General features: G+C 40.3%; 1 protein-coding gene, 1 long non-coding RNA gene and 1 pseudogene across 2 annotated transcripts; 2 read left to right on the forward strand and 1 right to left on the reverse strand.

Annotated features, from left to right (window-relative positions):
• The first annotated feature begins 5,772 nt into the window (after positions 1-5,772).
• Positions 5,773-6,898, forward strand: LOC122302969 (annotated as a pseudogene).
• A 103-nt stretch (positions 6,899-7,001) lies between these two features.
• Positions 7,002-12,265, reverse strand: LOC122302970. Its single transcript, XR_006240569.1, has 3 exons — positions 12,106-12,265; positions 10,627-10,729; positions 7,002-7,731 (listed from the first exon to the last, which is right to left on the reverse strand). It is a non-coding gene; the product is annotated as an uncharacterized LOC122302970 (long non-coding RNA).
• Positions 12,266-12,815: 550 nt separating this feature from the next.
• On the forward strand, positions 12,816-13,826 carry LOC122302971 (protein OPI10 homolog). The gene is made up of 2 exons (XM_043114465.1): positions 12,816-13,130; positions 13,207-13,826. The coding sequence occupies exons 1-2, from the start codon at positions 13,028-13,030 to the stop codon at positions 13,665-13,667; spliced, it is 564 nt and encodes a 187-aa protein (XP_042970399.1). The 5' UTR covers positions 12,816-13,027; the 3' UTR covers positions 13,668-13,826.
• Positions 13,827-14,243: the final 417 nt, after the last annotated feature.

A 14,243-nucleotide genomic window follows, 5' to 3' on the forward strand; every position in this document is an offset into this window, starting at 1 on the left:
GAGCTTGAAGCATTTGTTTTCCCAGAAAAATCTGAATATGAGGCAAAGGCGTTGGCTGGAGCTAATCAGTGACTATCAGTGTGAAATCAAGTACCATCCGGGGAAGGCTAATATAGTTGCTGATGCTTTGAGCCAGAAGTCTCATTTGGAAGATGAAGCCGAGCCGTCAGAATTGGAATCGTTGCTTTGTGGGATGAGAAGGCTCCTTATAGAGAGTTCGCAGCAAGTAGAGATTTTGTCTTCAGTTCTTGATATTCGGGTAACTGATTTTGAAGAATTGAAAGCTCTCCAAAGAAAGGATCCGAAGCTGCTGAACATCAGGAAAAGAGTCCAAAAATCTCGAGGGCCGTTGCACTATAGCATGGATAGTGATGGGATACTTCGGTTCCGAGATCGCAGAGTGGTCCCAAAGGACTCAGATTTCAAAGAACGGATCATGGCGGAAGCTCATGCGGCCCCGTATTCAGTTCATCCCGGCAGTACAAAGATGTATCGAGACTTGAAGAAAACTTACTGGTAGGATGAAATGAAGAAGGACGTTGCCTTATATGTAGAGAAATGCCACACGTGCCGTCAGGTAAAGGCCGAGCATCAGAGACCTGCAGGTATGCTCCAACCCCTCCCAATTCCTGAGTGGAAATGGGATGATATCACGATGGACTTCGTAGTGGGTTTGCCGAGAACGCCTAGTGGGAAGAATTCTGTTTGGGTGATCGTGGACCGGTTAACGAAGAGTGCTCATTTTCTGCCTGTTAACAACACCGACTCTTTGGGTAAGTTGACCCGTTTGTATGTCAAAGAGATAGTGCGACTACACGGCGTACCAAAGAGTATAGTGTCGGATCGAGACCCGAGGTTTACGTCGCAGTTTTGGAAGAGTTTGCAGGCAGCTTTGGGTACTAAGTTGAAGTTCAGTACTGCTTATCACACGCAGACAGACGGCCAGTCAGAGCGTACCATTCAGACCCTGGAAGACATGTTGCGAGCATGTGTCCTGGAATTCCAAGGGAGTTGGGAAAATCATTTGCCGCTCATTGAGTTTGCCTACAATAACAGCTACCATGCGACCATTCAGATGGCTCCCTATGAAGCTCTTTATGGGAGAAAGTGTAGGTCGCCCTTGTGTTGGGATGAAGTTGGGGAGAGTAGGGTAATTGGACCCGAAATAATTCAAGAAATGCAAAGCCAAGTCCGGATCATCAGAGACAAAATGACAGCAGCTCAGAGTCGCCAGAAAAGCTACGCTGACACCCGGAGGAGAGAGTTGTCTTTTGAAGTTGGTGATTGGGTTTACCTTAAAGTCTCTCCCATGAGAGGTGTTAAGCGTTTTGGTAAGAAGAGGAAACTAGATCCGAGGTACGTCGGCCCTTTTCAGATTCTGGAGAGAGTAGGGTCCGTCGCCTATAGAGTTGCTTTGCCAGATTATTTTGGGGATGTTCATGATGTCTTCCACGTATCATCCCTGAAGAAGAGCTTTGGACAGCAAGAGCCACGTTTCGTCGACCCAGCAAGTATTCAGTTGCAACCGGATCTCACTTACGAAGTAGTTCCGTCGCAGATTTTGGATTGGAAGGAGCAACAGTTGAGGTCCAAGACGATACCTTTAGTTAAAGTGGCTTGGGGAGATCCGTTAGCTCAAGACTTCTCTTGGGAGCGAGCAGTGGACATGAGGGAGCAGTACCCGTATTTGTTCGAATAAGGAAGGTATGTGTCTTAATCTTGATCACAGTTGGTTTATGTGCTTTCTTGTGGCTTGCTTTAAGTGGGTGGTTGATTTGCAATTTCGAGGACGAAATTGTTTTTAAGGAGGGGAGGATGTGATGACCCGCTTTTGAGTGTATTTTCGCTGAAATAATTGTTTTTATTTTAATTAATATATCAGTTATTTATTTTAATTTATTTGCGTTTTAAAATTGGGTTTTAATTTAATTTAATTTATTTGAGGTTGTGTTTTATTTCTTTTAGTTGTTTTGTGGTTTTAATCTTTTTCGGCGGTTGGTTTCGTTTTCCCGGAGTGAGGATTGGACCTCATTTCTTTTCACATCATTTTCCTTTTTCTCTTTTTCCTTTTTTCTTTTTCCCTTCTTTTCTTTTTCCTTTCTTTTTCTTTTTTCTTATTTTTCTTTTTTCTCTCTTCTCTCTCCCCGATCGGTTTCCCCCCCCTGAGCTCTCTCTCTCTCCTCCCTCTCCCTCACGCCGGCGTCCCTTCAACAGCCCAGACCGCCGCCGTCCGGCCACCGTTTGACCCCCCACCGGTCCCATTCTCTTCCCCTCCCTCCGGTGCACCACCCCTCCAAAGCCCACCCCCAACCGGCCGGCCGTTTGGCCGGAAAAGCTCCAAGAAGGGCGCACGGATTTTGCTCCGATCCGCTGCCGTCGCTCCACCTCCGACCACCACTTCATCACCAACTCCTTGCCATCCTAACCCACCCATTTCCGGCCTCCAACGACCACCGGAACAGCTCCTACGAGCTAGCTTTCCGTTTTGGGTAATCCGGCCATTTTCCGGCGATTCCGCCGCCACCCACGGCCAACCACCACTTCCAATAGCTTCACAACCATCCCTAGACCATTCCCTATCAATCTCGTGTCCTAGTTTGTCCCCGTTCAAAAGTGGGTTTTTCAAACCCACGACCACAGTGAATTTTCACTGTGACGTTGCTGTTTTTCCGCCGTTTGCAACGCCGCTTGTTTTCTAAAATTGCCATATAGCGCTGTAAGTATTTTCCAAACCCTATTTTCAGATTTAAATATATATCGCTCATTCAATTTATTTATTATTGTTGATTGTTGATTCCGGACTGAGTCCGAGGAGTTTTGGGGGTCGAATGGATGGAGGACGGAGTTGCTTGTTTATTTGATTTATGATTATTGGTTTATTTTATTATGCATTGTTATGGCATTGCATGGTGCATGCACGTGTGTTTGTGGAATCGTGTGAAAAGCATGTGTATTGGCGTGAGTGGTTTTACGGGTGCGTGTGTATCACGAGCCCAAGCCAGGATGGGTTATTATCTCGGTGGAGCTCCTCTGGTCACTCGGGAGCGGAATAAACTGAGTGATGTCTCCTGAGTTGTCGAGAGCGATGACGGGAGTGGGGCTAGGGGATGCTTGGCTACGAACGCGCCGGGCGCGGAACCGGGCATCACCCTACTCACCGACTCCGTGGCCCTTCGCTGGCGAGGGCTAGAGGATGCTTGGCTACGCACGCGCGGGGCGCGGAACTGGGCATCGCTTGTTAGGTGTCACATGCGTGGTGGTACTCTGCGGTGTGACACTGGGGCTAGGGTGTGCGGATGACCCCTAGGGGAGGTCATGGTGCATACGGTTAAAATTGGATAATGGTTTGTGAGGCCAAATGGGACTTTTGGCGTGGGCCAGATGGACTTCTGGCGAGATATTGGGCCAGATGGACTTCTGGCGAGATATTGGGCCAAATGGACTTTTGGCGGCCAAATGTGACTTTTGGCGTGTTTTTCGGAAAGGATATGTTTTTGGACCAAATGGGTTTTTGGCGTGTGTGGAAAACTGGTGTTTTACGGGCTTTGTGCATTGGGCATGTTTCATGCATTTTGTTTGAGTTTTATGTGTTTTTATCTAGTATTGTTTGGGTTTTACTTACCTGCGGTACCATTTGTGGTTCCGTAGCTTTTGGTGCAGAGTTAGAGGACGAAGAGGAGGAGGCTGAGCCCGAGGATGGGGCTCCGCCGGGTTGCTGATGCTATCTTTTATATTTGTTAAAACTGTATTTGTGTTTTGTAATATTTTATTTATGTATGTTTTAAACAGCTTGTATTACGTTAAGAAAAAAATTCTGGTACTTAGTTATGACTTTCGTTATCCGCTGCGTTTCCTTTTGCATATTTGTTGCCTTTGCACACATTTGGCACCCGTCGATGGGATGGTGACCCGGGTTGTCACCATCCGGACGTCTCGATTTCCCCGTGTTCGGGCGTGGGAATTTGGAGGCGTCACATAAATAGTTTTAAAAAATGTTTTAAGAAAAAGTAAAAACTAAAATGAAATAAATGTTGCTGTTCGGTGAGAATTTTCTGTGAAAATAGTATTTCCCTTTATGGAACGTGCTACGCAGAGCAAGGAAACAGAGAAACACCCAATCCATAAAGCAGAGAAACACCCAATCCATAAAGCAGAGAAACAGACTGTTTCTCTGCTTTATGGATTGGGTGTTTCTCTGCTCTATGGATTGGGTGTTTCTCTACTTCCTTGCTTTATGCCTTGTCTCTAACTGTGTGTGCGTGAGAAAAAGTTTCAGTTTGATGCAGTTCCATCACAGAGCACATGCTAACTTCATAAATGCAAGAAAAACTAACCAACCAGAATAAAAATTTCGGTGTTGAATTAATTTCCAAGGGGAAAAAAAGTTGAGAAGCTTTCTTAGATACTGCTTAGTTTAAGTATCAAAAGCCACGAGAAAAGAAAAAAAAAATGAAGGAAAAAGTTTATGCGTTCTGTGCCAGTGAATGGTATACAATATTTCTATTGTATTGATGCTATTCTCGGATGAGAAAATACCCAAAATCAGCAATCAAAAAACACAAAAAATATAGATCGAACAAACACAAAAGTGCAGATCCAATAAACACAAAAGCACACAAGAAGATTCATGCTAGAAGTGGAGAGATACTGGGAAACGAAAAAAAAAAAAAAATCTTCTTTTGATCGGTTCTTATCCTTTTCCGCAACCCTAGATGGCGATGAGAATGTCGGCAACAAGAATGCAGGCTGAGGGCTGAAACCGTGCAGAAGGAGAACGAGCTGCAGGCGGAGAGAACATGGGCAGGCCACCACGCCCCGTTGTGGGGGGGGGGGGAGGTGGGATACCCACATCTCTAAAACGCACAATTTATTTTTTATTTTTTTTAAAGAGAAATTTAACCTGCAAGATTGGTGCAGTTGAAATTTAAAAAATTAAATTATTTTTTATATTTTATATTAAAATTTAAAAACTTATAATGATTAGATTAAATAAATTGATATGTTTAATAATAGAACTGGCATAGAAGATTGTTCCTAGCATAGAGGTAAGGAATAAATGAGTTAGATTCTTCCTGGCGTAGAGGTGAGAGAACGTGACATGTATTAGAATTTTAAAAAAACTTATAATGATTAGAACATTATTAGTGAATTTAATAAAATTAAAATTTAACTAAAATTTAATTAAAATACACAAAATCGTTAAAAAATTTTATCCGTTGAAATAATGTGAACGTCAGATTATTAATGTGTAATTTTTTAATAACGATTGAATATTCAAATTATAATTAGAATTAAAATAATAAAAAATTAAAAATTAATATTTTAATAAAATAATAAAAAATTTATTGAGTCTATTATTTGATATTATAAAAAATAATTAGTTAAAATTTATAAAAATAAATTTTTTAACTAAATTTCAACTTGTTTGAAGCAATCATTACTTCTCTTAGATGAGATAAGTTGTAATGCAGAATAAGAAAAATTTTAATTTTAACCAAAGTTTCTTTTCAAGCGTCGGCGAGAGAACATCTTTCCTATCAGTAAATAAGATTTCCACGATTTTTCACTCCTTTTTATTGAGGAGGGGAGGGAGTATATCTCCCGCTACTCGATAATGAGGGGAAGGAGGATGCCCCACTAAATATTATTTACATCATCGAGGAGGATGCCTACTTCATATAAACTAAAACTAAAAAGAGGATCCAGGGAGAGGATTTTTGGGACCCACTTCATATAAACGGAAACTAAAAAGGGTGGAAGGGTGGATTCCCAAAAACCCCTTTTTAGTGTGGATTCCCAAAAACCCTTTTTAGGGTGGATTCCCAGTAACCCTTTTTGTGGGGCATCCTCCGTCCCCTCATTATTGAGTAGGAGGGGAAGATGTTCCCCACTTCCCCTCCCTCCTCTATAAATAGTGGGCATCAGCTCGCACCGCCATCTCCTCCGATCGGCCTCCCTCACTCACTCCTTCACAAGGAGATACAGAACCAACACGTTGTTACCAAACATGTTCGGCGTCGTTTTTCCGAATCTTAGTTTCCCTATGGACAACTCTACCTTCTCCCAAATCGACACCTTCCGCTGGGTCCTCGACATGAACACCTTTGTCGGTACGTTTTCCCCCACTTATCGTCGACGCTATTTTTTTCCCCACTAATTCTTTTCTAATTATTCTAACTCTGCGCAGGTGAGGCGTACGATCAGGTTCGTGATATGTGCATTTTCCTCCGCAATAGTTTCACTCTCCCACCGGACAAAGCCTTGGCCGTTTACATCCAATCCCCCGGGTCTCCCTTCCTCTTCTGTGGCGCGGTCAGTCTGGGTCGCCCCTCGGCCGTGCTCTCGCTTCCGTGGCCCGAGCCGGGCTGGCAGATGCAGCTCACAGCTGACGCCGCTCCTCTGTCGGCCAAGATCGGGTTCTCCGTGGAGGATTTGGCCACGCTTCCCTCCCTCGATGTGGTTGCCGAGAAGAAGATTGAACGGGCTCGCCTTGAAGGTTGGGGAGAATATGTTCAATTTCATGGAGTCATTTTGCGGCGTTGATGGAAGAAAACTGGTGGTGTGTTCTGTGAGCCGCGAAGATGGGGAAGTTTGTCTGAGTTTGTCGGGGGCTATGATTTGCATTTTTGAGTTATGGTTTAGTCGTCTGTGATTTGAGTTGGATGATAGTCAGTTATCTCATTGTAAGGAAGCATCCAGCCCCTCTTTGTAGGTGAAAGAGGCAGTCATACCTTACATCAAAGCTCAATTTTTCCACGTGTGTTTCAGGAACTTCTTTGTTGGTGTTGTGCCGTTTTTTTATTTTTTTTATTAATTCAAAGTTATTTTATTTTCGGTTTCTAATGAAAAAGCATCCTGTCAAATGTGTATAACAATTAACAGGTAATATGCTTTGACATTTCTGGGGCTTTTGACGCTTTTTTTTTTCCCTCTATTTGCCTTGATCTTCAGTTTAGTAAGAACTTTAATCAGCTGTTGTTTGGCAGGATGGTAACCTTTTATTTTTCTTACTAGTAAGTTACAAGTGTCTTGGGTCTTAACTCTATTCCATCCAATCTAAGTAGGCCCTGTACGTACCACTTCAAGACCTACTCCCAAGGGGAGGAAAAACAATGAAATCAGCCAATTCTTCAATTTCCCTTTATTCCATTAGCTTACCACCCCAAACAGCATCAGAAAAAAGGAAAATGATGATTTTCCCTTATTTGTAATCTTCTAAGTTCTAGTAACTGAGCAGTTGAGGACCTAAAACACTCGGGAAGGACGAAAACAATATAACCCACAGGTGACAGAGGATCTATATATAAAAAAGCACTATAAGAAAGGACTGCTCTTTTTTTCTCCTTATCTTCTGTCTTCTTCTGGATGGAAAGGACTGCTTGATTTCACTATTTGATGCCTTGCATCTTCCTCAGAGTCAACACAAATTCATAGATTTCTTCTGGGCCTGGAAAAACTTTGACCACTCTCTGTCGTTGCAAGCACCTCCTGATCCAAGCCGATAATTTGGGACAGTGGTCTTCAACTTTAAAGCCCCCTATTTTCTCATACGCCACGAACCAACTGGTTTGCAATTGCTATAATGTCAAGAAACGCGAAGCATTCACCACCGAAGTAATCCTCCTCCCCAAGAGCTCCCTCTAACTGCTTCAACACCTCTATGAACTCCTCATTGCCTGCCTCTTGTGCCTCTCCATTGTTTCTCCATATTTTCCCGCCCGCCTCATATACCTTCCCAATGTAGATATAACCATAATGAAAAACATAAAACCTTGAGTTTAGGTAATAACCATACAATAACATAAAATAATCCTTTTGAGTTTACATATATACTAGGACATGATCAACGTGCAATGCACGTTTGTGTGGTTAGGTAAAATGATTATTTTTAAGAAAATATATATTTCATAAAAAAATGTTGATTTCAATTAATATTTTAAGGCATAGGAAAAATATATATAAATTCTAGCAAATATTTGGGCGTAATGTAAATTTTTTTTTTTTGATATTTTAAATTCTTAATACAATTTTATGTACAATTCATAAACTAAGTGAAAAAATTTAAATTAACCATGTGCTAGAAGCCAGGTCCACAAACACATAACAATATGTTTTTTTCTCATTTGAAACCACTAAAAAAAAAAAAAAAAACTGCCCAATTTATCTAGGCCCGAAATCAGCCCTCCTCACCCCCCTTCTCTCTCTCTCTCTTCTAAGAAACACATTCCAAAAGCTTCTTCTCCTCTCTTTCTTGATTTCTCCATATTTTTTTATATTAATTATTGTTTATTATTTAAATTGCTCTATATTTTAAATTATTTTACTGTTGGATTTTATGGTTCTATTTTATTAATATTTAATTGTAGCATTTTTATTTATCTTTTATCTGTTTTATTGTGCCTTTTTATTTTATTGGACCATTCTTTTTCAAATTGGACTTGTTTAGTGTGCTTAATTTTCTGTTTTGGGCTAGCATGTTCTGTGTGTGAAGCCCAGCCCACTTGTTACATTTCAACCTTCACTTTCTCTTCTAAACTACGTCGTTTGGCTTCATAGCCCTCATAAATTTGGAGTGAAAAAGGGAACAAGGGCACCCTTGTAATAACAATCGGGAATAATGCTTACCAGCTAAGGAAACTAACTTTATTAACACATTGCAAGCCTTGATGAAAAGAAGGGTAGGGATTTCTCTAATATTTATCGATGCATTACAGCAGTATGGGCGACCGTTGAGTCTGACACTTGGCATTCTTCTATTGGTCTACTTGATATTTGAAAATCAAAAAAATTTCTTGTGTTTTTCGTTCATCTGACCGTGGGCTTTTTGTGTGTTTTGTCTTCTATATCCTTCTGTTTTCAGTTTTGTGTCTGTTTATGTGCAGGTATTTTAGTCTTTACATCCTGTTATATAACATTGTATCAGTGATATTTTTCCCAAAAAATTTTAGACCACACAATCTCTCATTCCCGACTTCGCCTCCCTCTCAACTCAGACCCCTTCTCTTCCTCTACCTCGCGACCCTAGATTTCTCTTCGTCTTGCTGAAACCCAAACTACAGAAGTTGTGAGACCCAGCCCCAACGCCTCTCTCTCCCTTTGTTTACATCACCCATTCCCTTCGTCTCCCACTCAACTCAGACCCCTTCTTTCCTCTCTCCCTTAACCTCACGACCCTAGATTTCTCTTCGTCTTGCTGAAACCCAAACCACAGAAGCTGTGAGACCCAGCACCAACGCCTCTCTCTCTCTCTCTCTCAACCTCTGCGATTTCCAGCCAGATCTACTGCTTCTCTTCTCGATCTCCTCCATTGCACTTTAGAAACAGTGGTTTTAGTAGTTTTCTTTCTCTCTCCACTGTCCATGGCTAGAGAAGCCTAGTTCTGACTTAGTTTCTTTTTTCCCTTTTTTATGTGTTAATTTGTTTGAGTCAATCTTTGTTCGGTGCAAAGTTACATGCAGTTTCCCACTAAGAGCAGTTTAATAAATGGGTTTAGATTTTTTTTTCCTTGCATGTCGTGGTTTTCTGCAGCGTTGGTTTTATCTTTACACAAATATTTCCCTCTAAGACCCTCATTTTCTTAGTTTCTTATAATTTTCTCGAGCAGATCAAGAACGAGACCGCTGATCTGGTATTTCTTCATGATCTTTTTAAAAAAAAAAAAAAATCATTCATACATGTTCTGACAGGTGTGTGTGTGTGTGTTTTTTTTTTGGCTTAGAAATTAGATATGTGGGTCCTAAGTGGGGTTTAGTTTAAGTTCTTTCATTGGACTCCACTTGTGAAGTTTCTCACCATCTTTTTTCCTTTTCCCAGTTGATTTTTCTCTTTCTTTTAACTCTAGCTAATGCCCAATTCAGAACAAAAAGGGTTTATTTTCACTTCATTTTCATCAAAATGATTTTCATCAAAACAGAAAGGCTTGCGACGGTTGCTGGCGGCAAGGACTTCAAACGGAGCTGGTTTGATCTGCGGAAAGCGAACTATAATAGAATACAAATGGAGACTAAACGGGGACTTAACGGGAAATAAAGAAATTAACGAAAAAACAAGATTTTCTGTTAAAACAATAATTTTTCATTTCATGGACACTTTTTATATATAGAAGATATAAGGGATGGAGGGTTTCGAATTCAAATTTAACATTTGGAAAACCGGGTCGTATATCATTAGGTGATCAAGCTCTTGGCAATCTCTTTGAGTTGTTACACTTCTTTACACGTCCTTGAACTATTAACAGATCACAAGAAAGTATAACAGATCACTGAAGCTGGAGTAAACAAGTAACATGCCATAAAATGCTTCCTAAAGATGCATGGCCTTTACAGCAAGTCAGGCATATAAAGAAAATATAAAATTTAAACCAAGTAAACTAAACAAAGCCTAATCACAATTAAAACGGGAACTCCTCTATGGGTGTTAATCAACTAAAAAGGGCCTTCCACGTGTATTATTTTGTCATTCGACGCTATCTGAAACATAGCCTCTTTCACTGCCTCCACCCATGTAATTTCAGGCCTAGCTCTGGGATTTTTAATTTTCCATGGCATAATCTTCCAACTTTTCTACCAAAGCAAATAGAATCAAAGAAAGATTCAAGTTGCAATGTTAGTTTTATGAAAGAATTACCTCGCTTCAGGATAAGTATGTTGTAAATTCTTAATGCAAGGAAGGAGATTGCTTCTTCTACAAAGCCTTGAAAATGACATATTTACAGGACATCCACTGGCATCTGAGAAGAAAAGCAAAAACACAAAAGGTAAATGAGAAATCAAACGCTATTAACATTTATCGCATCTTTAGTGACTTAAATAAATACAACAAATATATATATATATATTTCTTTCCTCTCATGATAGTAGGACTCTCTTTGATGTCCAAGTATGAACAAATGGCTTTCTTTTTAACCAACCACGAAAAATAATCAAAAGTTCAGAGGACTTCATAACTCTCTTTGATTTCCAAGTATGAAAATATGGATTTCTTTATAACCAACCATGAAAAATAATCAAAAGTTGAGAGGACTTCATTTATTTTAAGGGAACCCAGAGCAGTACTAGAAGTCAGAACTCAAAATTTCTCTATTTATATGTGGCCAGCCTGACCGTACTCAAAGTTTGATCCAAATTACCCAGGATTTTAGAGCACTTTCGAATTAAGACCATGTTTGTAGCTGTTTCAAATGAAATCCCACAAATCAAAGCTTTACAATTTCCCCTTCCAGTATTCTCAATCAGACGGAAAGCACTTGAATTGCAATGAGATTCGTTAAGCTAATCAAATCTTTCATTACTTAATAAAAAGACAACCTTTAAGGTCTTAGAGCATCCCCATCCGGGTCTGCATAATGTATTTTTTTCTATAATTTGGAGAAAAATTCAAGGTTTTGCTCATTTTACCAACTCAATCCCAATCCCTATTTTGCGATTTCTATTTTCGATATGTACAGAAATTCTCCATCTTTGTTGAAATACTATACATCCGCATCGTATTCGACAGCTCCAGCATTCTCTCCTTCCCCGTGTTTTATGGGGATCTGGACGGGGATACTCTTACAAAGCCTCAACTTATCCACAAAAAATATACTGTAAGAATTTAGACAATTTGTGATTCGGCGTTCATGCCACTATAGTTCGGCCACCCTATTTACCAGACCAGTAAGCTCAAAACTAAAACATAATCCATGCTACAACAACACATAGCGACCAAGTTTAAAGTTAACAATTCAGCTAAAAAACTATTAGAAGAAATCATCAAAAGTCCCAAACTTCAATCCGTTTTCATGGGGTTCCGCCTCATCCACAACCGTGCTACAGACCATATAGAACCCCTCCAAAGACGACATGAGCCACTTACCAGTGCTCTCAAGCGTTAAGAACTTTAAACCCCAAGAACCCCAACTTAAGAGCCGAAACTCCCCATTAGTCTTCTTCTTCTTTTTTTAGGAACACCCAATAATTCGAAATTGAATTTGTGGATTTCGCCTCCAAGTCAGGTTCTTTCAGCCATTAAAATGGGCAGCGAAAGCTGGTATTCTGTTAGATTGCTCATTAATCATCCTATATAAATATGAACGAAGCATTTCAACTGAATAAATTCAGAAACCACCTTAATTTTCTATAGGTGCCCTGCCTTCCGCTAGCCCCTTGCACCGGAAAGATCGCCCAACAGGATTTCGGTTGGTCGGTAGTGGCGGCCGGGCCAAGCCTACGGTCGGAATGTGTGAAGCGTAGAGTACAGAGTGGAAGGAAGGAGTGAAAAGTGGGGAAAATAGGGAGATGCATGGAGTGACTATTTGACGTGTAATTTTATATGTTTTTTTTTTTTTTTCTAAATGTAATTTTATATGTTTATTCTAAGTTAAAAACTCTCAAATTCGAATACAACGAATAAGATAAAAATTAAATATAAAATTATGTAAATTAAATATAACATGAATCAATTCGAACGAAATAATAAAATTATATTTACTATTTCTGTACTAAATTAGAAAGAAAGATGTTGCATATTATTACTATTTCATCTAATAATTATTTTATAATTATCTATATATCTTGAGAGTCTAAAATTAAAAAAATTAAAATTTTATGTGTAGTTTTTTTTATGTATTTTTATATATTTTATTAATACTGTTGATTTTTTATTTTTTAATATAAAATAATTATTTTATCAATAAAATAAATAAAAATAACTGTTTAACAGAACTCTTTGAAAAATAGTATTTTTCTTTAAGAAAAAATAAATAGAAAAATACTATTTTGAACTCACCTTAAGAGGAACGACGAAAGTAAAATGAAATAAAAGAGGAACTATCTAGGAAAGTATAGTGTAGTGTATCCGGTGTGAATCTCCACCGTTCTAGACGCTTCTGGACCCTTCTGAATTCTCTCGCATTTTAATCGAATCCCGCGATACCAAGTTACCAACATCCATTTCGAATCTTCTCAGCTCGCACCGCCATCTCCTCCGATCGGCCTCCCTCACTCACTCCCGCACAAGGATATACAGAACCAACAAGTTGTTACCAAACATGTTCGGCGTCGTTTTTCCGAATCGTAGTTTCCCTATGGACATCTCTACCTTCTCCCAAATCGACACCTTCCACTGGGTCCTCGACATGAACACCTTTGTTGGTACGTTTTCCCCCCTTATCGTCGGCGCTCTTTTTTTCCTCACTAATTCTTTTCTAATTATTCTAACTTTGCGCAGGTGAGGCGTACGATCAGGTTCGTGAAATGTGCATTTTCCTCCTCAATAGTTTCACTCTCCCACCGGACAAAGCCTTGGCCGTTTACATCCAATCCCCCGGCTCTCCCTTCCTCTTCTGTGGCGCGGTCACTCTCGGTCGCCCCTCGGCCGTGCTCTCGCTTCCGTGGCCCGAGCCGGGCGGGCAGATGCAGCTCACAGCTGACGCCGCTCCGCTATCGGCCAAGATCGGGGTCTCCGTGGAGGATTTGGCCACGCTTCCCTCCCTCGATGTGGTTGCCGAGAAGAAGATTGAACGGCTCGCCTTGAAGGTCGGGGAGAATCTGTTCAATTTCATGCAGTCATTTTGCGGCGTTGACGGGAGCAAACTGGTGGTGCCTATGGATATTTTGGATCGGTGGTTTAAGAAGTTCCAGGAGAGGGCGAAGCGGGACCCGGAGTATTTGAAAGGCTTCGTTTTGTGATCATTCTGTTTATGGATGCAGGTATTTGTAATTTATGTAGCGTATGTTGCAAAAGCTGTTCCTCTGTGTTTCTTTTCTGGGTGAGGAAGAAAATTGCAAAATGCCCTTTGTAGGTAATTATTTGTTTTCTTCAATATGTATGTTGATGCGTTTTCACTTTGTCTCGGTGGTTAACAAGTCTTAAGCAGTACACTGCAACAGTAGAGAGCAGACTCCAAATCGAGAACGTTTATTGGAATTGAGGTGAAAGCTAAAGAATTTTACGAGAAGAGGAAACAAAGAAAGTTTTTTTTTATCATCGGTAGAGGAAACAAAGAAAGTAAACCAATGGGTTCGTTGTTGATAATGAGCGCAGAAGGGAATGGAATGTTTTGAATTTTCTTCTTTGTTTTAGGTTGGTAGTGAAAATTGAAGAATGCAGAGTTTTAGGCAGATGGGAAGTTGTTTAGGCTCGGTTTAATGAAGGTTTGTGTCTTCGCAAGCTGAACCTTTGAAATTAACTTTGGTGATCAACCCTGAAACCACGATCATGTGCTTAGCAATTTGTTTATCTGCCTATGGATTCGATGAGAATGC

This window comes from Carya illinoinensis, chromosome 3, assembly GCF_018687715.1.
Source record: "Carya illinoinensis cultivar Pawnee chromosome 3, C.illinoinensisPawnee_v1, whole genome shotgun sequence".
NCBI lineage: Eukaryota > Viridiplantae > Streptophyta > Magnoliopsida > Fagales > Juglandaceae > Carya > Carya illinoinensis.